Raw genomic sequence first — 25145 nt, forward strand, 5'->3', positions numbered from 1 at the left:
CAAAATTATGTCATGTAAAAGTAGGGCTAGTTGCCCAATGTTTTCTTCATTAAGTGGTTTTAGAGCTTTCTTTTCACTTTTCAGGATGGTTCACAGCTTTGTTGTTCTGTGCCTAAAATGTTCTTTACCAGGTGTCTGCTTTGTGATTGTTCTCTTCACAGCCCTGCACACACATACACCCAGAGTTTCAGCAACGTGGTTATACTATTAATGATGTGATAAAGGCAGAGCGTGTAGGATTTACAGTGTTGAGGAAAATCTGTCAGTGCCATGTGGAAAGGACACAATATAAAACAGATGTCTGTCTCTATCAATTTTTCTTAATACAAGTAAATTTTCCTGTTCATTTTCCCCTTGCCTAAAGAAGAATTTATTCGTATATTGCCAGCATAGCTGTGTTGGTTTGGCTCCTAAAAACTGAGTGCTGCTGCTTTAGGCTGCAGATGGTGTCCTCTCTTCACCATCATGGTAAGGACTGGGGATCTCTAGGATGCAGCTGCAGACGGATATACCATGCTGAGCTTTGTCTCTTTAAGCCTCTGATGTCAAAGAGAGTTTAGACAGTGCTTAGAAAAAAAAAAAAACGAAACCAAAACATATTCTAAAGTCAATGTAGTAACTGTCCTCAAGTGTACCTGTACCTGGTATATCCAGCATAAGAAAGATCAGTAAAATCATCTATACCTGATTTTTTTCTAGAGCTTACCTTTAAAAAACAATGTGCAAAGCTTATCAGTAACAGCTGTGTTTCCAAACTTTTCATTCTAACTTTCCATTCAGAAATCACTGGTTATTTTTAGGTTCCTAGCTTGCAAATATTTCACATTCAGTAAGAATATTTTCCCCTTTTTAAAAAAAGTCATAATGTGGATGTCTTCATCTGAGGTAGTTGTTTAAATTCCTTGTAATCAAGAAGAGAAATGAGTAGTTCTGAGGCCTGACTCATTTCAGGTGCTTGAGACAGAAGGATGTTTCCCTGGGCTGATTAGGAGGGAGGAGAGGTGAGTAGCTAGGTCAGGTGATGATCTGAGCTTGTGGATATTCATTTACATGTTGAGGGAAATGATTCCTGCTGTTTGCATGAATATTTTCCTTATGAAGTGTATTGATGAGATGAACAAGAGAAGCCTGTGAAGGGTGGCTTGAAGCAAGACACGCGATTATTACATTTCACAAATTTCTGCAGATCATTCAAATAAAAAATGTTGGCTTTTTAAAACAACCTCTGTTTACATAGCAAGACCTGATTTAGAAGGTTCATCCTTCTACAGTACTTAATAACACAGGAACACCCACATAAATGCTATTTCATAGCTTTGCTGTAACTCTTCCAATGTCAGTTCTGCAACATCTGTTAAAGAAATGGAGACCTGAAATGAGTTTGATTGCTTTGGAGGTTCTTAATTAACTTTAAATACAAACTGAAATTCTGCTTTGTTTATCAAGAGAAACAGATATTTTCTCTTTTAAAAAACACTGCCTAAAAGGTTTTAATTTCAGTTTCTTAGCGCTTTCTATGTTTTTTGAGTAAACTTGTGAATTTTTGTTTCCTGCAGCAAGGAGTTTGGGAAATGAGGGATAATTCTGTGGTTGCAAGAGTTTAGAGGGAACTAGAGACCTGAGTGCTCTGCAAGAATGCAGAAAAGTACCATCATTGAATGAAAATAAGCCAGGTTAACCTTTTCTTACATGCCTCTCCCTCTCCTTGTACAAATCCAGCTGTTGTCTCTAGCTGTGCCTACGTGACTTCCATTGAAGGCAGTGGTAATCAGACATCTCTGTTTTCTTTATCAGTTATAAGTTGGTCATTGTTCTTTCCAAAAACATGAAGGCTGATAGGTTGGCTCCAAACTGCTAGGGAGTTAGTGTTCATATGTACTGCTGTGCTTTCACTACAATTGGTGTCTCTCCTGGCTCTAAGTTACTGTGGTTTTTTTCAGGTTTTTTTTTAATCTAGTACTGACTTTTTTTTTTTTTTTAGGAGCTCTACCACGTACCAAATGGGATGTCTCCAGGGAAGCTCTCTCATGGGATGGTGTATGGTGTTGTGCACCGAACTGACAACAACCATAAGAGAGAAATGGTGGTTTATGGCTGGTCAGCTGACCAGCTGAAAGAGGAGATGAATTACATTAAAGAAGTGAGTTACATTTTCACCTCAAAATTTGTCAAATACCCTTTCCACATATCCATGTAAAGCTGTGAGAGTATAATGGGATGACTGATATCTAGACCAACAGCTCAGTTTGAACTGGGAACCTACTCTGAAGCTAGATGCTGGCCTTGGTAGTATTTGAGTTGGGAAAAAAGCATGCTCTATACCTGGGAACTGTGCTTGCTGATGGAAGAAACTATGTAAGCAGACACCTGAAAGGGTGAAGTCTCTCTCTTCCTCTGCTTCACCCGTCCCCAAACTCTCCAGCTTTGAAAAGGCTTCTAAATTAGGTGACATAGTAAAATCACTTGGGTATATTTTCGGGCAGCCTTAAAATAGTCAGCCTAATAAGGATGTCTTTGTACTACTTTCTCTGTGCCTGTTCATTTATCTCAGTTGGCAGAAGATCTCCTGAAAAACAAAAACTGCATTTCTGATCTGCTTGAGATTTTTCTGTTCTTGAAACTCAGCATCTCTTTGCCCATGGGTTCTCAGACTGTGGCAGTAACACCCTAATTACCTCAGGGCAAATCATCTGACCTCTTTCCATCCACCATCACCACCCAGGAGGCTGTTGGCCAGTGCTTATCCTGTTACACTGATTCAAGTGCAAACTGGGTTGATAGACAAGGGAGGAACCCTGAGTCAATGGAGCAGTGTAAAGCACTGTAATCATGTGTGCTCCGCGGAGTTCACCACTCTAAAGCTGCTGAGGTTAGGGACTGGCAGGGTCTGTCAGTGCTGCAGTGCTGGCGAGGCACACAAGCTGCTTTGGCTATTGTTTTCCTGCCTGGGTAGTTTCTCTGCCCTGCTGGAGTGGTTCAAGGGGCAGGTGAATTGGCACTGCCCTGTCTGTGGTACCTGGGGATTGCTTGGGCTGAGACCATCTCCCTGCTGCCCCTGTCTGTCCCTTATGGAGGGACACGTCAGACCAGGTGAACAGCTTGTGCATTCAGGGTACTGATGCTTTCAGGAAAAAGTGGGAAAGACATGGGAAGAACCATGCTGTCTTTTGCTCTTCCATCTTCTGGAAAGCTGTGTTCAGCTTTGCTAATTTGTGATCTTTGGTCTGCCAGAGTAGTGTTGTCTTTAAAAGCAGAATCCTAAACAAGAGTCCTCAGCTTGTGCTGTATATGTGCTGACTCAAATAGACCAAAAATGATGGGCCATGTCAGAGCTGCTGACAGCTTCCTCTGCCTGAGTCAAATTTGCATCTTGCAAGAGAGTGTGCCTGTGCATGGGGAGGCACAGGGTGAGTGCTTCTTTCCTGACATGCCAGGCAGGAGTCAGCTCCCTTCTCTCTTCCTCATCCCAAGGGGTGGTTTGGGATCACTCCTTGTATAGGTTTGGTGGCCAGTGCCCCTCTTTCTGGGAGACAGTGGTGGGGATTCTGTGCAGAGCTGCTAAAAACATCCCCTGCTGAAATTTACCTTGCCCCACTGTGCAGACACAGTAAACTCACTGCCCTACATGATCTGCAACCAGCCTGTGTTTGGTAAGAGGTGAGGAAGGGGAAAAAAAAGAGGTTGAATTATGTAGACTGTAGAGAAACATAATTGCAGTGGCATGTAAAGCCAAACTTGGGGTTTCCAAACTTCCAAACTTGGAAGCCAGCTTGGGGTTTTTTTGAGGGTTCTTTTCTAGAAAGGCAAGGAATAATTTACATCCATGGTTCTTGAAATCAAATTGAGTTCTCTGTTCTTCACATTTGAAATTGCATTGGTAAATGTAAGCTACTTTGTTGTTTAGTTAGATACAAGTCTAAAAGACTGAAATTGAAAGTGTTTATCTGCAATGGATACCCAGGGGAAACCAACCGCTTTTAAAAGTATGGGTGTATATTAAGTCTGTGCCTTATTTTCAGAAATAAAACAATAATGATCAAATTAATTTTAATTTAGTTATTAATTTCATTTAGTAATCAAGTTAGAATGACTTATGGATATTTAATTTAAATGAATTTATTTAAATTATTCATTTGCAAGTGTTTAAGCATGTACAGAGAAGTTTAGAATTACTCATAGCGACAGTTATTTGTATCATGCCTATGTAGACAAGTCTTGAGACTTAAGTTTTTGTCTTTTTCTTGAGAAAAAATTGCTGTTATGCAGAGATAGATTAACAATGGAAATTACAGAGAGTGACAATGAAGAACATAGAGAAAAAAAAATCATGTCCTACTGAATAAATAGTATAATCCAAATTTTTGACAAAGGCGTTTGATTTTTCTGACACCAGGTGAGAGCAACTCTGGAAAAAGTAAGAAAGAAAATGTATGGTGAATATGATGAAATGAAACGAAAAATACAGCAGCTTACAAATGAACTGAAAGTAAGTATCCATTCATTTGCAGGGAAAGCAAATGGGAGTAACTGTCCCAGTGTTGTCTAGAAATTTCTTTTACTTTAGCAGAACAGAACTCATCTCCCAAACCACTCCAGTCACTCCAGTTTACTGTATTATGACATCTGTAATTTCTTTTCTTAATTTATTTTTCCATCCAGGAAGGTAAAGCAGGATAGGGATGCTTTTGCATGTGAAATTAGTAACTGGCTGGAAATTCTTGGAAATAAAAGAATGATCTTGATACCATTGCCTGTGTGTATTGGTAATTAGTGGAGATGGATGTAACAGCTTCCAGGTGAACCGAATAAATAATATTGATAATTAGGAAAAACAGATAACTTTGAGTCATTTCAACACTTTGCTCTGTTTTACTGAACCTATTGCTTAAACACTAAGTAAAAGAAGTAGCAATATTCATTAGTATTAAAGTGCTAAGAATTACTTACCTTTTGGTTTTTAACGGAACATTTCAATGGTCATTCAATGACCTTTCTTCTGACATGCTGCTTTAGCAATAAAAGGTTTTGCACTCTGTAAAAATAGCCTTCATATTAAACTGCTGAGTTGTTTGATCCAAAAAGTCTCCCTGAAAATTTGCTTTGAATTTATGTTAAGCATTGATTTTCACATCCCTGATTCAGAGGAAGCTTTGGCAATTAAAAGTATTCTGACTTCAAGGGACTGTGACCTTGACATGCCCTTCTGCCATTCTCATTTGGAGGTTGTCAGTTCCCTGCATGCTGTATTAGGTACAAAAATCAGAATGTGCTGTAAACTGCTACTTTCATTCTGTGCAATTGGTCTCAAAAAAGAGGAAAAAAAATCCCCCTGACTTGAGGGGAAGAGAGAAAACACAGTTTGCAGAAATTGAGTTAAATAGTCATAATGCTACCAACAAGAGTGACTCTCTTCCCAGCATGCATGTAGTAAATGCTGATTCAGGTGCAGCTTTGTTGTCTTTGCTGCTGATCTTCACTGAATAGCAGTGATGATATCCTGCACTTCCAGAACTTCTGTCAGACCAGTAGAAATCCTGCATGAGTCAGAAATTCTTCCTTAATTAAGGGTTTCTGACCAGCTCTGTCAGAATATCTAGTTCTGCAGAAAATTTGCAGTTCATGAAGCTTCCTTCTGACTTAAATGGCACATTAGGAAACATCCTTCTCTTTTTTTTTTAATACTCTAAACTGCCTGAAAGGAAGCACAAGTGTTGTTCTTCCTAATAACATGAACTTTTTGTTTGGTTAGTTATTTGGGAGCTGATTATGGTTTTATATGACTATTGTTGTCTTTTGTGCTATTTGCGACTCCTGTTTAAAATCCTTTCTATACTCTTTTCTTCGGCTTTCAGTCACTGTGCTTTTATCTTACCTATTTCCAGGACAACTTTTTGTTCATAAAGTTTGTTTGAAATTTGTTCTTCCAATATCCTGCCCTGGGCTTCTTCACACAAGTTCTTACCTTGTAACCTTCTTAATCCATCCAAAGCATATCTGCTTTCATTTGTTTTACATGAGCACACGTTTATAGACGTTTAACGGTGACTACTTGGCCTCTGCTCCCTATGCTGACCTAATCTGTGTATGGCTTGGTTACAACACACTTGTCCCCTGTATCAGTCCCTGGTGCTCTTCTGTTTTTATCAAGAAACAAATCTGATCCATCTAAGAATGTGAGCTGGGCTGGCTTCCATTAGTAACACTCCTTTCCTCCTTATTATTGGATCATTTGTAATTATTTACACTGTTTGGGTTTTGGTCTCTTCTTGAATGATGTCATTTTGTGTCTTCACCACTGCTCCCCCCCTCAGTTTTTTAGCATGTGTGTGTGTACATACCAGAAAATGACTAATTTTCACACAACAAAGCCCTCTGGCTTCCCCTCCCTGCTTTGTACCGTTTCATCCTTACGTCTTCTTGATGTTGCTTCTTTATGTACCTGATTAGTCAGTTCCTTGTTAATTAAGGCTTTTCTACAGTTCACAGTTCTAGGCTTCCTTATTTCTTGCATTCTTCTGCTTTTCACTCTGAATTTTTACAATCTGCCCACTCTATGTATATAATATTTCTGAATGGACAACTGCCAATTGTCCTCTTGTCCTTTCAAGAAGAACAGCTTATACAATGATTGCGGACTAACAATAAATTTAGATACTCGTGCCCAATTTCTGTTAGATTATTTGAATTATAAGTTTTGTTTCTTTGTTTGTGAGAATATACTTTGAAGCCTGTATATTTTAAGCATCCTAGTACCGTGAAAACGACCTTGGTGTCTTTCTCTTCTCTAGCTCTCTTGGAAAGAATAGGTAAACTTGATCATTATTCTATATAAAACTTCTTTTTTTTTTTTTTTTTTTTTTTTTTCCCTGCTCAGGTGACAAATGCTCATCAGGAATCCTTAGAGAATCATGTGCGAGTGCAGGCTGCAGCCTTAGATAGCTTTAGCGAAATGAACAGCTCCTTGACATCAGCATCAATAGACTTGCAGGTACATCTTCATAGCTGCTTCCCAGCTCATAGCTGCCTTTTCTAATATGGATTTCAAAGCATACAGAAAACATGGATGACAGATACAGATTCTAACACTAAGCAACACCATGAAGTACTGTCGTGGATATCTAAAGCACCTGATTTAGGAAACAAAAATGTTCCAGAAGTTCTTGTGTTTAAAAAAACCATTAAAAATAGTGTACAATAAAGTGATATAAAGAGATACTGATATGCAGCAGACTAATACCACAAGTCATGTCTCTATGAAGGATCTAAGGTGAAGATGTGATTTGGTCTGTGTAGTGCAAAATGGTGCATCTACTGACTTAGTTCCGCCTTCAGCTGGTAACAGAAATTAAGTGTCATGTTTGGAGACACTTGTGAGATTTTATATACCTGTGAAATGCAGGGGGAGGGACAAGGTGGGAATTAATTTTCTTTATAAAGACATCAAAATTCTCATTTATCTTAACTGAACTACTTAATGTCCCTGCTTTCTTGTATGTAACAAGTATGTTACATTCTTGTACATTACTTTTCTGTTTTCAGTCCACTGCATTTTGTATGTATGGCATGGCCCTTGGAGAGAAGGGAAGATTATTCATACTGAAATCTATCTGTGTTCCTTTTTGTTTTTTAGTAGTGTTCCAGGAGTTGATTTCACTGAGCATACTCCTCATGGAAATACCTTCTAGCAACAACAAAAGACATAATTTTAAATGTTAAAACTTGCAAAACTGTTCACGCTGCATTAATATGTCAGAAAGCTCATTAAATGTGCTGTCTGTTTCATAATCTCTTGCCTATATTAATTTATCAAATTATTTCTGATTTTTAATATGTGCTTTGCCTCTTTCTCCTAGAAAACTCTAGTGGATGTTACATTGGAGAACACTGACATAAGGGAACAAATAAGGAATTTAAAACATACACATGAGCAATCTATGGAAAAGCTGAGAGAAAAGCAAAAGCAACTGGAAACGGCACAAATTGAAAATCAGTTACTGAAATTAAAGGTGTGGTATATAAACTCCCCTAAAAATACTGCACAGTAAAGACATTAGGTGGATGTTAAATTAATTCCTTGGCCTTATCTGTAAAGGGTTCTTCATTCTTCATGCCCTTGTCATGCCCTCAAGCTCACTTATTCCTGTGAATCAATACTGCTTTAATAAGGAAGAATCTGAGCTGGCGACAGGCAGTCTTCCCATAACATGGGACATAACATAAGAGTCAAAGATGTTGACAGGTGAAAATTCAAACCATTAAGTGGTTATTAGCATCCATTCCTATTAATTGAAGGAATATTACAACTCTACACATTGCTGCATTAATTTCTTGGTGTTGAGTTTCTTTGGTATTGCACCATTTTTAATAGGTAGTCAGTTGAGTCTTATGAGCTTGTGGTCAGCAGGTAACAGCAAGCGTCTTCAAAAGAGAGTTAAGCTATTTCTTTCAAAGAAATGCAAGGGAATAGAACACAAACTGCAAGGTTTAATATGACAGAAAGCTTGACCATGTTCTCCCCTCATCAGCCAAATGTATTCCTTTAATCTCAAAAAAACCCAAATAAAACAAATCCCATCCCCCAAACCAGAAACCTTTGTCTCTGTTAAAATTGCTCAAAGTAGACCAATTTGCATATAGTACTAAATCAGAATTTGTCAAATTTTGAAAATTTTTATTATTTTTGGTAAAGTTTCTGAAGTTGAGGTGACTGCAGTTATATTCATGTTTAATTTTGTCAGAGAAGATGTTTCTTTCTGGCTGTTTTGCTTGTGACTAGAACTCATGCTTAATGATGAATGGTTAAACAGGAAAACGTAAGTGCCCTTCATGTTCTGCTTTCCTCTCACAGTGAGGAAAATATATACAGCCTATAAAAGTAGCTGTATTTTGCACCTGCTGTTGTCAGCAGGAAATAAAAAGAGGGAAAAGCCAAGTAACAGAAGCAAAGATGATGCAATTAAGATTCTAAAACAGAAATCTGGGCTTCACTATGATGTTAAGGACATGCCCCAACAAGTTAGGGAAAGAGGTATGCCTGCTTCTCAGAGCAGGGAACTGCAGCTTAAGTCTCAGTTCAACTGAATGTGTAAAGGTTTGTTTATCTTCAAGCATATCAAGCTCTGCAGAATACATGCCCTGCATTTACACAGCAGAAGTGTAAATTCTGCCCTCACATTTTCAGTTTTAGTACCAAGTTGGTGAATAATATACCTCATTACTGTCTTTGACAGTTAAATATAAAATAGTGTTTCAAAAAGTACCAAGACATCTAGGAATTCATTCTAGGAGTGAATGTAAGAGGATGGTGAGGGATCTAGGAGGCTGGTGTAACTACTGTGTACTGTGATTACATTCTGGGTGGAGAACACAACACACCTGTGGGGCTTATTAAGGAGGTTTGGTTTATTCATAAATCTGTAATAACTTATGAGTAAAGATGTTGCTTAAGTGTATTATTACAGATGCCCTGATACATCCACTTTTTAATGCTTGCTTTTATTATCCTTATTGCTCAAGGTATAAGGAAAGGAATGATGGAAATAAAAGGCCAGAGATCCTATTCCAGTTCAGTGTATCTTATGGAATCTGTGGTTTAATAATTGGCTTTCTCTAAATGATACTATTCTTTCAGGCTTCCTGAAATTTGGAAGGTTCATTAAACTCCACCCCCTCATAAAGTGCAGGTCACTACCTGTGCCCCAGGGCTGGCCTAGGTGGGATCACAAAGGGAACAATTGCAGTAAAAGTGGAGTCCTTCAGGGTTCATCCCTTTCCAAAGAATGAAACCAAGAGAGAGCAGGGAGGGTACTGCAATAAAGTATTGCTTTGAGTGTTCATGGTCATTTAGAAACAGGAGCTGAGTGTAGTCCATCTCTAGTCCATGCTTCAGTAGAGTGGGGGGAGACAGTATTGTTTCAATGGGGAAACAAGCCAAGTGACTTGGAGGCTGTTATAGAAAGGTTCAGCAAAGAGGCATGGCCTGATCTTGGATAAGCAATGATTAAATGAGCTTAATTCAGACAACATGGAACTTGATGGAACAGTAACTTCTACAGATTCAAAGGATGTGAAAACTGGCAGAATGCTGTAAATGGCCTTGATGCAAATGGAAATCTACTTTTGCACCGTCAGATTTATAACAAGGGGGAGCTTAACCAAACTCTTTATTTTCTCATCACGGGAGCTCTCTTCCTTCTGTGGGCAACCTTCCTCTCTCATAGGTGGAATCATCACAGGAAGCCAATGCTGAAGTCATGAGAGAGATGACCAGAAAGCTGTATAGTCAGTATGAGGAAAAAATGCGAGAAGAGGAACAGAAACACAAGGCTGAGAAAGAAATGCTCCTGGTATGTACAGCCAGTCTGTAAGAGCAGTACTTAGCTTGGATGTAGTTTCTCAATCGCTTCATTCTCTGGAGTTGACGTGTGTTCCTTTGCTTCTGTCTCTGTGATTAGTCATGCCATAGTTACTAAGCTTTCCAAACTTTTGGGGTTGTAGAAATAAGAAAAATATGTGTTCAAGCATAGTAATGTCAATGATAATCTAGATTTCAAAATCTGAAATAGGGTAATTAGATTTTTTTAGACTTCTGATTCTCTATAAAAGGAAAATACAATATCCAATTTTAAGTGAATTTAAGAAGGAGAAAGGGAACAACTTCACTGGATGCTGCTGGAGCAAGAACTCCCCTGTGCCCCAATTTCCCTCCCCCTCAAGTTAAACCTTTCTATGAGTAGTCAGTTGTTGTATTTTTTTAAATTATAAAGATAGATAATGATGGAGATTGAAGATAGATGCTCCTTTTTATTCATAATGCTTTACATGTAAGGAAAGTACAAAGCTGAATGTGGCCAACTATGGTGTTTAGAAAGCTGTCTTTTGCAGCATCATAGTTTTCTCATGCTGTTATTTAACAGCATCCTCAGGGAAAAGGAAGGGAAATCAGCTATCTCAGAAATGGGTAGAAGTTTTTCTTGGATTGTCATAATAATGCTTTACTAATGCCTGTGTATTTCAAAGTACCCCCAATCTTTTGCTCTATATAATTCACTTTTAGGGTCATAACTCCTCCAGATTTCTGAGCAGGTGTAGTGAAAAGCTTTGATCTCCTTAAGAGCTATTAGCATGGCTCTATAGCTGAAAAGAAGAAGAAATATTCCAGGTTAATATATATAATTATTATATAATGGGACTGTAAATGTTCTTGTTTGTAGGAGGAAACAAATCGGCTTCTGAAGGCTATTGAGGAGGCAAATAAGAAGATGCAGATTACAGAAACAAGCATACAGGAGAAAGACCAGAGAATTGGTGAGCTGGACCGGCTGATTGAACGCATGGAAGAGGTATGAGAGCTGATTGCTGCCTTGAGAAGAAATGCACACATGCATGGAGGAAATTTCACGTGTTATTGTTCTGCTGCTCAGTTCCCTGCTCAGTGACATACCACTGCTGTTTCTACATCTTAGTTACTGTATTTATATCAGTAAATGCACCTGGACTGCCATAGAGACCCTGTGATAAAAGAGAATTTAAAAACCATTCTGTGTCCCTTCAGTGTGCAAGGTGTCCTAAGCCTAATCAAGTAATAATCATAAATGACCTAGAGTCTCTTAGAGATGTTGTTGTGATAGGTCCATAGAGTGCACAGAGCTCTGTCTGGGGATGAGTAAGAAGCTGGTGGAGAACCTACAGGGTCAGGATTAAAGGGAGGGCAGGGACAGGTGACATTAGAGTGGGGTCTGCCCAGCCAGGAAGACTGAAAGGCTGAGGCCCTTTACAGACAATGGGAGCAGACTCTTGTTTGCAAGCTCTGGTCTTCATGGGGATTTTCAACCACCCTTACATCATTTGGAGGGACAACACAGCAGAGCATAAGCAGTCCAGGTTCCTGGAATGTGTTCATGATAACTTCCTTCTCCAGCTGATAGAGGAGCCAGTGAGGAGAGGTGTTGTTCTGGACCTTGTTCTCACCAGCAAGGAGGAGCTGGGGAATGTGAAGCTCAAGGGCAGCCTTGGCTGCAGTGACTATGAAATGGTCTTGGATGTACTTTGGCATTTCTCATTTCATTCAATGGCAGGCATCTCATTATCTTTAAAGATTCATGCGTCACTATCTCAAATACAGGAGCAGAGAGTGTTTTAGTCAGTGGAGGGAGTCTTCTGCTCTTTCAAATGAAGTGGTTTTGTTCACCAATTTCACTTTATTGTAATACATATTTATTATCAGTATCTGCTGAGAAATACGTTTTTATAAGCCAGACTTGTTGGCTTGACTGGTTAGTCCAATGTGCATTGAGCCCCTTTTGTCTAATGCTTGCAAATCCATTAATAGACTTAATGATTACACTGAGAAATTACTCAGCTTAATGTGCCCCTGTAGTGGCTCCATTAACTTAATCTGGGCTTCAGCCTACAAGTTTTAAGTATTATGCACTGAATGTAGGATTGCAGTGCAGTTCACAAGTACAAATGAGTTCCTTCACATTAGTTCTTTAATCTGCTCTTATCTGGCTGATACTCACCCAGTGAGACTGAATGCCTCTAAAATTGCCATCAAGGTGGATAACACATTTACACTTCTCTGTTAACTTGTTTGACTCAGACCCCAAGTCCTCACAGATCTTTACAAGCACTTAAAAATAAACAGGGGTGAAGAAAAGGCAGAAATACCTTTTATCTCAGTCTTGGATTTTTGGAGTGTTAATGTAGACAATTTGACATTTATGTAAAGGTTTTGATGACTCATCTTTTTATTGAAAAAATTCTGTTTCAAGTACAACTGTACATCTTCATATAGGAAATTGAAAACTGATCTTGTGTCCATGCATAGCTGGGATTTATTTTAGTATTATGTATTCTGTGTTCTTTGGCTATAGAAAATGCATTAATTTTGTTTAATCAGTTTCTATTTTAATTTCACAAGTCTTGTTTTGAATTGCAATGAAATACACTTTGTGAAGCCTTTACATTCTGATACATGGAGAACTGAAAGATAACTTTTCTTGTTTAGGAACGTCACCAGCTGCAAAAACAACTTGAATTAAATGAACGACAAATATCTGGAGCAAAATCTGAAAACAACTCCAACAGTGAAAGGTGAGATATGACTTGCCTGTGGAACTTCTTCTATTGCTAGGAAATTTCAGGATTTTTTTTGTTTTTGTCTTTTCAATTCATCTGAATTTTGCCTTTTCTAATGTTAAAACTGCAGTCTGGTAGGGATTGTTCATCTGAATGTAGGTTTATTTACATGTAAAATATTGAAACAATTATATTTTGCAACGATGACCTTCATGCATCTTTTCAGAAAAGTTGTTTGCAAATGTGCCAAGTCCATTGTAGACATAACAAGCTGTGACATATCTGTGGCATGCATTTTAAATCTGCATTCCCAAATTCAGAGGAATATGATCCTGACTATGAATACTTTCACTATCTAAACTCAAAGGTTTATATGACACTGCTTGAGTGGGTAAAGATGAATTATAACCACAGACTGAACAATAGTACTTGATTACTACTTATGGTTCTGTGGCACCCAGAAATTCAGTTTTAAGGTTTTGGGCATCCTGCTGTTCTTTGGGAAGCATAAACATGAAAGGAGGTCCCTGCTGAGAACTTCTCAGTGCCTTGTATTGATCTGTGACCAGCTTCTCTGGTTTCAGGGTAAGAATGGCTTTTCACAGCAGCCTGTTAAAATAATAACTTCAAGTGAACAGATGTCGCTCGCATATAACATAGAATATGGAGAGGAAAGATAATTGCTGTTTTCCTTTACCTCTGAATAACACACACTCTTCTTGCTTCAGTGAATCCTTTTCAGTGTGAAAAGTTACACTGCAGTAAAAGGGTAAAGGCAGTGTTCAAGCAGAAATTTGTGCAATGCAAGCAAACTTAGAGTTGCAATCTATGCCATGCAAGCAATGAATCTGTGTTTAGATGATGCTGGTTTATTCTTAAGTTGTCCTTGCCTGTCTGTATCTTATCAGACACTTGAGCTCCACCTTAGGAAGGATGTCTATTTCATTTCTCCAATGATATCAATGTTTAAGATCCTGAATCTTCCAATGAGCTACAAAATATGTGCTACAATTGCAATCAAAATATAAAGTTTTGTCAGACTTTAATATGCACAACTGAAAAACCTGCAGCAATGCTTTGAATTTCTTGAGTCCTTGTCAAAGTGCTGCAGTTACATTTCTGCAGAGTACTTCACTGTTAATAGTGACTCTTTTGGGGGGAAGCAGCATACAATTCAGTCATTCACTGGAATCATGTCTTACAGTTTGCCATCTGCTGCTTTGTCTTAGAATGGTTTTTCTATTTGCAGCTTTTACAGTTTTTTTTCTGCTGTGCACAGACCAAGATGAAAAAAGCCTTTTTGTTTTTGATTCCCCTCCTCCCATTCTCAAATTCTGTCCAATCCTGAACCTAGGAGTACCACAGTTTATTTTTTAAGCAAGCGACTGCTTTCTTTGACAAATTTTAAGAACTGGACATTCAGATAACAATGGAGACTCCATGTCCAAAGAGACAAAAACTTATGGAAAAGCTTCACTCCTGTTTCCTTGCATATTCTACAGCTACTTTTCTGACAAGCTGCCAAACCAACTTGTGTCAGGAGTTCTGTGGGAGTTTACTTTCTGTATTAAACAGATTTGAAGAAATACAGAATCTATCTGAAGAGTACAAATTTAAACCATTCATAGCATTCCTGCTGACTGTTGAGGAGTTAATACTATTCCAGTTAGCATTCTACTGCTGTTGGCAGCTCTGCCAAATTCTTGACTCAAGGCTCCCCTGCAGTAAGACAGCTTTGAAAGCAGATCTGCTTCTTGGCTTTTGTTTAGCATACATTTCCAAGATATTTGCAGGTAGTAGTATGTCACGATAAACGTTTCTCTCTGAAGCTAAAGATCTAGTTGTCTAAAAGCCTTTCACTGAGACGGGTTTTGTCACATTGTTTAATTGTCAGCACTTCAGGCTCTGAGTAAGCATGTCAGTATGCAAGACAAAGGTGAGATAACTTGGGTGGAGACAGCCACTTGGACTAAGATCACATTAAAATATACTTTGGACAATTTGACATCTGTCGGTGCAATTTGACTTGCTTGTCCTGATTTATGGTGGACTGTGGGGGTTGTTCTTGTTCTGCTAATACTGCATAGCTCCCCACTTACAGGCTTGATTCTTGCATGTTTTGCCAGGTCACAGCATTTGGAGGAGGTAGCAGCCAGCCTGAGAGAGCGGATCAAGCATCTGGATGACATGGTCCACTGCCAGCAGAAGAAAGTCAAGCATATGGTTGAGGAGGTGAGATGTAGTAAAACAACTTGGAGTCTTCGGGGAGCACTGATTATTTTAGTACATAATCCAAAGATAACCGTGTTATTTGTGCAGTTGCCTTATGCCACCTTTGTTACTGTGGAAGTTGAGTTAAGCATCTGGAGCCAGTGAAGCAGAAAGAGTAGACGAAAGCAGTTTAATCCAGTGGCTGTGGGGTATATACTGTGATCTTTAGGCTGACACTGATTATGTATCTCTTCATGGGTATTCAGAAAATGTGACACAACTTCCAGCTCAATTTGAATCATTCAGAGGGCACCTCTGATATGATGCAGTCTAATCATTAACTGTCTCCTTCCTGTACAGAAGTGGAAGGCAAAAGCTGACCTTTATTGTTTTGTTCTTGTGGTTTTGGGAGATTTTGTTTGGGGTTCTTTTTGTTTGTTTACTGTGATTCTTCACAGAAATAGGTGAGCAAGCACAGTTTTTCACTGCTCATCTCTTCTTACCCTGGTCTGGGGACATCATCTTAGCTGCTGCCATTTCCTGTAAAATTTTAAGTGGAAATTTACTGGATAGATGCTTTAGATTAGAGGCTACCTATGTGTCAGGAAACTGTTCTGCAGTCAGAAGGCTGTAATTGCAAACATTTCTGTTTCTCCAAGTGGAAAGAATGACATGGGAAATGGATAAGTTTAGATTGGAGCTTTACAAAGCTGACTGACAGCTCTATTAGATGAGCCTCCTACTGCACAGAGGATGGGCGTTCACGAGATACCTTTGATTTGTATCTGGACATCATACACTCAAGATATCAAATGTTTAGAAACCACTCAAATCTAAAACAGTCTTTCTGCATTCACAGTGTGCTATTACAGGATTTCTGATTAGGCATGGAGATGTTCCATTTTTGTCAAGTTTGTATTTATATGTATTTACATATGCTTTGTTTGATAAGATTCTGATGTAGTTGTTCTGTATTATCAGATGTGTGATACTAAGTGTCTTTTATACAGAGGGATTAAAGTTCTTCTGTTGTATCAGACATATCAAGTCTTGAGGGTTTGGTTTTAGTTTAGCTTGCCATTATCACTGTTTTTAAGCATCATAACTGGTCTAAACCTGAATTTACAGTCTTTATACCATGTTATTTTATGAAGGAAAATTTCTCCAGTCCAATAATCCAATCCATCTAATTAATGGATTATGGGAACAATTACTTAATCTGTTTTGTATCTCTGTACACCAGACATTGTATTAAGAGTTTTTTCTGTTGGTTCTAAACAAAAGATCTAAAGGATTTGTGATACATGTGGCACCCTGAATGAATCTATAATACATGAGGACAGTGGCCTAAGTTTTGTCCTTCATTACTAAATATATTTTAAACTCCTGGTTGTAACTTGACCTCTAGTGGGCTGCATTGGTATAACAAGTCCTTTCAGCTCCATCTTTTGTTTTGGAATAAAACCACATATAAAGCTTGAGCCAATAATTATGGTTTCATTAATATTAGATTTCATAGGTGAGCTTAGCTTGCTAATTCCTTGTAATGTATCTTTCTGATCCCTTCATATACGCAGAAAGCCCTTCTAGACCATCTGGTTATCCTATTTAACTAGTGTTAGGTGACCAAGTCACTACTTAATTGTCAAACATGTCTAACTGCTCTCTGACTGCCTGCTTTTCAGATTCTGTTAAACCTCTATCAGTCTTGACTGCCATATAGCCATAGGGTAGATATTTTTGCTTTCTCCTTTAGTCCCTGTGTGTTTTAATTTTTATTTTAATTCAGCTTCCTTGAGAACTGCATGAACACCTGTGTAGCTACATCTCTATTTTCACTAGTGAGCTAGCTAAAGACTCCTCTACCAGAGGTTTGATCAGATCAGGTGGTACCAAATTCATCAGGCATTTAATGTTTGGGGCTTTGTTTCTCAATTTTGTGCTATTTGTTGCTTGTGTTTGTACTGTGCTTGAGAAAATACCCATAATATAGTTGGGCACACCCTGTTTTAAAATGGACTCTTAATTAAAGGCTTAAAAATAGCAACTTTAATGATGTAGAGAAGAGTAGCTGTTCACCACAGGGCAGGAGAAAAAGCATTGCAGATATGTATGTCCTCAACTGTCCAAGCATGTGGTGCTTTTCTCTATGTAACATTAGATAAGTATTTTTTGGCTCATTGTAAGCAAATACTTGCTAACTATGCCATAGAAGCTGAAAAATTTGCAACAAAAATACTGAGAAGGAATGTTATCTTAAGACTCTGTTCTGAAGTTAGGTTAAAAACTAGTGAGCAGCAGCACTAAAAATATCTGCTAGAGTAAATAGGGAAGATTGCACTACTATTTAAGTCCCGGAAGCCATGTTCATCAGGGTATATTTAAACACACATCCTCCCTATACTAAATTTAACTAATTACAGCATGTAATGGCAAGGAATATTAAGAAAAGTGTAATGAAAACCTGCCCTATTACTCACTATTGCAGTATTTTCATGGCTGGTATCTGTAAAATAACATGCCATCTTAGGGTTTATGAGGGTATTATAATGATATTGATAATTTGCATTTAAAAATTGAGAAAAAATAAATAATTGAAATGCTAGAAATCTAGCTTTCCGAAACACTTAGCTTCTCTGTGGCATTCAATAAAGTAAGAACAGGCTAGCCTGGGAAACTCCGGAGAGAGGTGAAATTAAGTAGTCAAAATTATCAGCAGTGCTTATGTTTGAAGCTGCAACAGAGCTACTGTATGAGCTTCTAGGTGAGAAAGCCTAAACTCGCTTGACTACAAGATGAGCTTTGTTTAGTATTAATCTTTGTATATTGGACACAGATCTGAAGTATAAATAAGGGGTTTTCTCTGCCAGTGTAAATTACAACGAGTTTATGCTGTTACCATCTCCAAATGGTAACATCTCAGAGAAATTGGAGAAATGAACATCACTTCAAAGGGATGCTGAACAAACAAGATGTACTTCAAACTCATATGGAGAACTGTCCAATTGGACAGAAAATTGGACAAGTACTGAGATGAATCTCCTGGCTGAAAAAAATTACAAAATAGATTGCTCTTAATCCCTTTTTGGGAAAGATGACGGATCATTTGCAAGTGACAGATGCAGGGCATTTTGTAAAAGAACAGCAAGCAGCCAGGAGGAAGTGAAAGAGAAGCTTTATTAGTGGAGTTTTGTGATGCAGCAGGCAATTCTAACACCTCTGGTGCTATTTTGATGGCATTTAAAAATGTGTTAGGAGGTGGTGGTCAGTCCTAATTTAGGCATGAAAGGGGACGCTGGCAGAGAAGCACCAAATGTAGGAGGCTATGGAGGTAAAGAGTATTAACACCTTCCTCTTCATTGATCTTATCGTGTTGGTACTGAATGCACTGGTAATGTGATCTAGGGAATTGAACCAAGGCAGAGAAGGACACTCACATTTCAGTGTGCTTATACTCCTTAGAAAAAAAAAAAAAAAGCTTCTGATTTTTTTCCTCTGAAAAGAAATCCTTCCATCTCAAACATAAATAGAACCTTTTTCAACTTGATTTAGTCAAACAAGTCATAAATTAAATAGAAGCACAGAAAATAACTTTCAGAAGAAAAAAAATCAAAGAAATAAAATGGAAGTTTTCTGAAGTTGGTGACCTTCAATATCTCTGTGTTAGCTCTCATGCACACACATTTTTCATCCTCATAGGGATTCTTTTCTGTGAGAGCAAAAATTGCTGCTCATTAGTGTACCAGCTGAGCAGAAAGTTATCCTGAATAGTCTTAAAGCCTCATGTTCTCATTAGAGAGAGATTGCAGATGATGTACGGCTGACAGATTTATCCCTGTGTTGAACTTGTTTGTTAAACAAATCTATTTGTTCACAGCTTAGTGTAGAAGGTTTTAAATGCAGTGCTGGCAGTTAAAAGTGCAGGACTTGCATTTGGCAGGTGTTTAGAAACCCAGCCCTTTAATCATACTATTTGTTCATTGCAGGCTTTCAAAAAATGAGTGAGGAGAGACAGATGGCCAGTGGGTCACCCAAAGCTCAGATACAAAGCCCTTGCCTTTGTAGCTATCTTAAAGTATAGCTGGGCAGAGAAAGACTTGCAAAGGCAGTCCAGGGAAAAGACAGTTTGATGAGAGGAGGAATTTGCAGGGAGACTCACAGGTGAGAGGCAGAGGCACACAGACTTCAGGCCCTTCCACTAAGGAGTTTCCCCTGCAGGGATGGGACTGGGCAGGCAGATGCAGGCACAGAGGCACCATGGCAGGGCATGGGAAGCTGCTACCACCACACTGTTCCCTTCAGGGTTGAAATTGCTCTTGCTCTCTGAGAGGGATAAAAGCTTCTCTTCTAAGAATCTATCTCATGGGTCAACCAGTTCATCCTGTCTGTGCCACTGTAGGAAATTTCATGTAAGATAAATGAAATACAAAGCATAGATTTTAAATTAGCAAAATAATTATTTTATGGCTTGATCTTAATTTCAAACCTGGAGAGATTTAAGAGAGGTTTAATTTTGAGATTTATGCAATTCACTTTGAAATGGATTGCAATTTCATTGCACAGTAAGCTCATTTTATATGTAATGTTTCATTGTTGAGAAGCAGGAGAGGGAAGGAAATCAGCATATCAGCATTTACATTTTGTAAGCAAGGCAGGGGGGTTGATGCAGATAGATACAGGGAGCTATTCTGAAGGGGTCTGAAGAAAAAAGGATATATGATAGGATATATTTCATGCCAAGACATTGTCTACAGAACTCAGATTTCATGTGAAATTCCCCTAACTACTGAATTGAACTGTCTCTAGGTCATGGCCCATGAGCTGTTCTCCAGCTTTAGTCTCAGATTCGTTGGATAATAAATGGTGACCAGACACCTGGGAGAAGCTGTCTCCTGTTCTGTCGGGGAAGATACTTGCATGAAAGAACAAAGTGCTAATGAGCAAATGGTATCCCAAATACAGAAGATACTTTGTATTGCACAAATGGGGTATAAAAAGAAGAATTTTTTCAAAAAAAGACTTAAACATCTGAAAACACCTGTATCAAGACATTCCAACTTCAGATATATAGCAAAATTTCCCTCTTTTAATATGGAAGAACAGTTTCAAGGTCAAGTACAAGAAGCCACACAGATGCACAGAGGAGGAGAAGATGTTGGAATTACCAACAACAGATGCCAAACTTCTTTAACCAAAATCTGCATTGCATAGTACCTACCATAAAAACAAAACACAAATTTAGAAAGAGAAACCCACCTTGGGAGTTTGGAAGAAGAAGATAAAGGACAGAACATGAATAACTTGGCACACCCTCCTTCCCCCCCTTCCCAGTAGAAGTGTTTGGCATTCCTCAGTGGACTCAAGCAAGCAGTACATTGCTTATCTGTTGGCAGAAGTAGAATCACTGCTGGTGTTTGGTGAGAGGGTTTATATATGCATAACATCAGCACTTTCAACTGGGAATTGCCAGGCCAAGTCATTAATTAGAAACTTGCCCATTACTAAGGTAGTGCTTAACGAGGTGCGTTGATGTGCAGACAATGAGTCAATGTCTGTAACTCATTAGGACATGTCAGCCCCTGCCTTAGCAATACATGGACATCAACCACTGGATAATGTGTTCATACAGCTCAATCATTTAGGAAGGTCTCTACGTTGGTGCATTAACCTAAATCAGTCGGTTGTTACTTTTTCTGTAAATGCAATGTGAGCTTTAAAATACAAAAAGTATGGATAAGTTGCTGACATGATTTAAGGAGGATTAAAAGGCAAAGGTGCTCATTCCTATTCACTGTATTATGCTCCCTGAAAAAGTTTCAGCTCTTGTGTAGCCTCTCATAAATACCCGTTAAGGTCCAGAGAAATACAGGACTGAGGAAAATCTTGTCCTTGTACAGCAATTACCTCCGAGAGCTCTGGCCGATGTTGCAATGTCTTGTCTGTCTTGTTTTGTGCATGCTGTGTAGCATCTGTTTGTCCTGTGTAGTCATATTTCTGATCAGTTTGTTCATGTCTCTGTATCAGTGTTGCTACTGCCTAGTCCATTAATTGTAGATGAATAAGGAAAATATAAGTGTACTTGAATAATATGATACTTAAGTATATTAAAACTATGTTCTGGTAAATATTTTAAACTAATGGATAGTACTGTTAAGGGGTAAATGGTGACTGAGTTTACCTAATAGCTGGATCTGTTCCAATCCAGGAGATATAGTTTAATGCCTCCAAATCCATGTCTGAGTACTCAGAATAAAATTAAGTTTCCTATTTCAGGCTTTCTCTATAAAGGCTCTACATTTAAATACAATTTTAGTTTTCTCTCCAGATACTTTTTCCTTCTGCTTTAATAGCTCTGTAATTCTGTTGACTTTTCATTCTAATACCATTAGTCACATTTCCAGCATTTCTTTAGAGACTCTTCCTTTTAGGTCTTGCAATTCTCCAGTTCTCCTCTTGACTGTTCTTAGGTATTCTGTCCATGAGATCAGTTTAATGCTGTTGACTCTTACATCTCACTTTCCATCTTAGGGAAGCAAAGTTTAGTTGCTTGGTAGTGCAGGCAAAAGTCAGAAATGGAGCTCCTCCTAGAAAGTATTTACACAGCCCATTCAAGTACCGTGACAATTGTTTGGTATTTGGAGAATCTATAAGGTGCAGCAGTGAGAAAGAAAGAGATCTTCATCGATGGGATGGACAAGAAGAATTGAATTTTCTGGGAGATGGAGCAAGATAAAGTGACAATCTGGAGATTGAGGCAATTTGAGAAATGACCTCAAGGTTTCACAAGGAGGCAAAAGGATAGAGGTGGTAACAGCAGTAGGGCAGAAACAAGGATGAGAGATCTTAAAAAGAAGTGCATCACCATATTAATCCTGAGTCAGTGGATAAATTCAGGATGATTCATGTTGTGTGTTGGACCTTACGTGCTGATTCAGATCATTAGAAATTGCAGTGGGCATGTGAAATGCAAGCTGCACACCCAGCACCATTGGCAGGGAACTTCATGGACCTTGCCAGGATGGGAAGAGATTAGGTGCCCTTTCTCTGCCTGGCAGGGAAATGCCAGGGATTGAGGTGGGGTTGCTGAAGGGCTGAGAGCGCATGATGCCCCTCAGTTGCTGGCACACCAGATAAATTACAAACTGGAGCTTGGGCCTTGTAGCTTTTCTCCACCCAGTTTTGGAATAGTCAGATGTCTCCCAGCTGGAGAAGGGAAAGCAGGAATGACGGATACAGTGGGCTGGGGGAAGTAAGAGAGAAGGAAGTGGTAGGAAGAAGGGTGACTGTCTGGCTCAGGGTTGATAAAGTCACATTATTACTGTTATTACCTTGAAAGGAATGAGTGGGTCATTAATGTAACTGATACATCTAAGTAGGTTGCCAGTTTTGTTTGAGTGCTTAATGTGGATGTGAAGGTTATAGAAATACAGGTAGAAATGTGGAGTCTTAACAATGTAAATCAGGTCAAGAATTAAGTGCTAGGGAAAGTCTGTCTGGACATTTGTGGAGAAGGTTGGAAGAGAAAGCCTGAAGGATGTACCTGAATAGTGCTTGCAGAAAATTATGAAGAAATCTGAGAGGGTAGTTGTGCAGAAGCCAGGTTTGGGAGCAAGTTGCTGAGTCCAGTGAGCAGAAATTCTGAGATCTGCAGACACAGCAAGGATGAGGTGGATTATAGACTGTAGGCATTGACCAAGGAAAACACAGGAACATCCTGATGATCATTTTATTCCGGAGTCAGTCCAGAAATTGCTTGGATACAAGAGTCAGTCCCTGGAATTTGAGTTTTTGTCTTGCACTGATTTGTTTCTGACCATTCTGACCAGACTATTCTGGCCACCACTCAGGCCTGGAGCTGAATATTGTGTTTGACCCATCTCACTTCTCCTCTTCTTCTCCTCCTTACATTGTATTCAACCCAAAGTCAAAATCTATTGCTCTGTCACCTGCTAGTTGTTCTCTTGCTTTATGCAGCTTCTAGAAATAAAGTCTCAAGATGTAGATTTGTGGGTTTTGGGCTTTTTAAAATTTAATATCATAATATATTATTATAATCTCTTAGAGTTATTCCTGGTTTTGCTGGTTTCCTGTGACATACCCTCTCAAGGATCAGTTGAATCAGGTTTTTCATTACTGGTGTTAATGGCATAAGATGACATACTCGAGTCCTTATTCAGTAAATAAACTTATTTTTATAGTAAATTACTGTGCTGCGCTGTGTTATCTGTGTCAGGCCACTTGTTCCGCCCTTGGACTGCAGTAGCTGCTGAGGCAGCTGTTTGGCTGTGTGTCTGGGGGTGCAGCATTCCTGCTCCATTCTGACCCTGCTTTCCTTCACTGCACTTCTTTCTGCAGTGGCCTCACAGGGTGCTCTGCTGCATCCAGGGAGCAGGACTGCAGGATGTTTTTCCTGGTGCTGAAAGAGCCTCTCATTTTATCACCTCAAATGCAGCCACACTGCTGCATTTATTTCTCCTGAAATGTATTTGGGGTGTGTGGCTGTGTCTGAGCTCCTAATGTTTAAAGATCCACCAAAAGGTTTTATATAGGTTACAAAATTCCCAGCCTGATCATTCTGTAACCTGCATGGTCTAACCACTGCCTTGCTCTAACCATTCTGTTTGACTGCTGGACTGGGACATGGAGCTTGTGATGATATAGTATCATATTCTCTGCAGAAAAGAAGGCAGGATTTAAAAATCTGGTGTAATTCTGAGGCAAGGGCATGGTTTTAATGGGTTCTGACTGGTACTATGTAAACATGTTACAGAGAGGCTGGAGGTACTGCTGCGTATGCTTCAGTCTGCTGCTCCCTAGAGCGTCCTCAATAAAATACAAAATGTCTTTTTGGAGTTCAGTTCTGTGTTTGGGAAGGGGAGGAAGCTGCTTGTCAAAGTCTTCCTTTTTGTATTCTCTGTTAGATTTTAAGGTGTCCATGCTCATCTTCACCTTCAAACTATTCTAATTAAAATAAAAACATCTGCAGGGAGCTGTCTTTCTGTAGCCAATGTGAAAAATAAGCAGAACTTTAACTCACACAAAATCTATTTGTAATGATATTTGGTGAACATAATGGATACTGTAAATTTATTTCATGTCTTAGGATCTTTTTTATTATAGATTGAATATAAGTTAAGGAAAATGCCTGTGAAACACAAGAGTTTGGTCCTGCTTTTGGATGACAGATTATTTGATCACTTATTTGGAAACAGAAATATTTTGTGTTTGATATAAAAACCAGCCTAGGCATCTGATAGAGTTGATTATTTTCAATAACAAGGAAGAATGGCTGTGTGTCAGTCTGATCACACAGCTGTGCTTGGCTTTGGGCTTTTTTGTGTGGCACTGATTATTTATTTCCTTATATGCATAGTAGGAGAACAGAATATTCATAGAAAAGATCTACTTGAAAGTCCCAAGAGAACAGTTTATCTTTTCTAAAGTGGAGTTTATTGGCAAGACTGAAGCTATTGAACCAGGGAAGACATAACTGACTTAATTCAGTCATACTGTTAAACAGAGTTGTAATTAAATATGAAGATCAAGGTATGTTCTAAGATTTTCTGAAAATGCTACAAGCTTTGTGCTTCTGTAAGTTGAACACTGAAATGATAATAGCTTCAGATGACATGGGTAGTTTTTACATGGACTTTAAACGAGGAAAAAAAGGAAATACCTGATTTTGAGATGGATGATGATAGCACTCCTGTATTCTGTAACTGTTCAGCTGAAAACACTGTATGGCATTTATGTTTTAGCATTTCCAAGTAACAACTGATCATTGTGTCAGTGACGTGATACCTGAAAGTCATGGAGACTGAATTACAGTTCAGTTGGTCTTACAACTTTTCATT

The 25145-nt window shown here is 38.7% G+C and overlaps 1 protein-coding gene across 5 annotated transcripts in view; it reads left to right on the top strand.

The window, feature by feature from the left end:
• Window positions 1–25145, top strand: part of MYZAP (myocardial zonula adherens protein) — a 43821-nt gene that overhangs the window by 13380 nt on the left and 5296 nt on the right. For 3 of the 5 annotated variants that reach the window (XM_088062963.1, XM_014251213.2, XM_088062962.1), the window contains exons 3-10: window positions 1982–2140; window positions 4394–4486; window positions 6875–6988; window positions 7854–8006; window positions 10221–10346; window positions 11214–11342; window positions 13010–13095; window positions 15207–15312. In XM_088062963.1, coding sequence (XP_087919089.1) covers window positions 1982–2140; window positions 4394–4486; window positions 6875–6988; window positions 7854–8006; window positions 10221–10346; window positions 11214–11342; window positions 13010–13095; window positions 15207–15312 — 966 coding nt within the window. Of the gene's footprint in view, window positions 1–983; window positions 1002–1981; window positions 2141–4393; window positions 4487–6874; window positions 6989–7853; window positions 8007–10220; window positions 10347–11213; window positions 11343–13009; window positions 13096–15206; window positions 15313–20097; window positions 23481–25145 lie in introns of those variants that run through there. The other 2 variants (XM_088062965.1, XM_088062964.1) reach the window with 2 other exon arrangements.

Source organism: Pseudopodoces humilis, chromosome 16 (assembly GCF_049639895.1).
Source record: "Pseudopodoces humilis isolate 2021_Gansu_Grassland_sample_001 chromosome 16, ASM4963989v1, whole genome shotgun sequence".
Lineage (NCBI taxonomy): Eukaryota > Metazoa > Chordata > Aves > Passeriformes > Paridae > Pseudopodoces > Pseudopodoces humilis.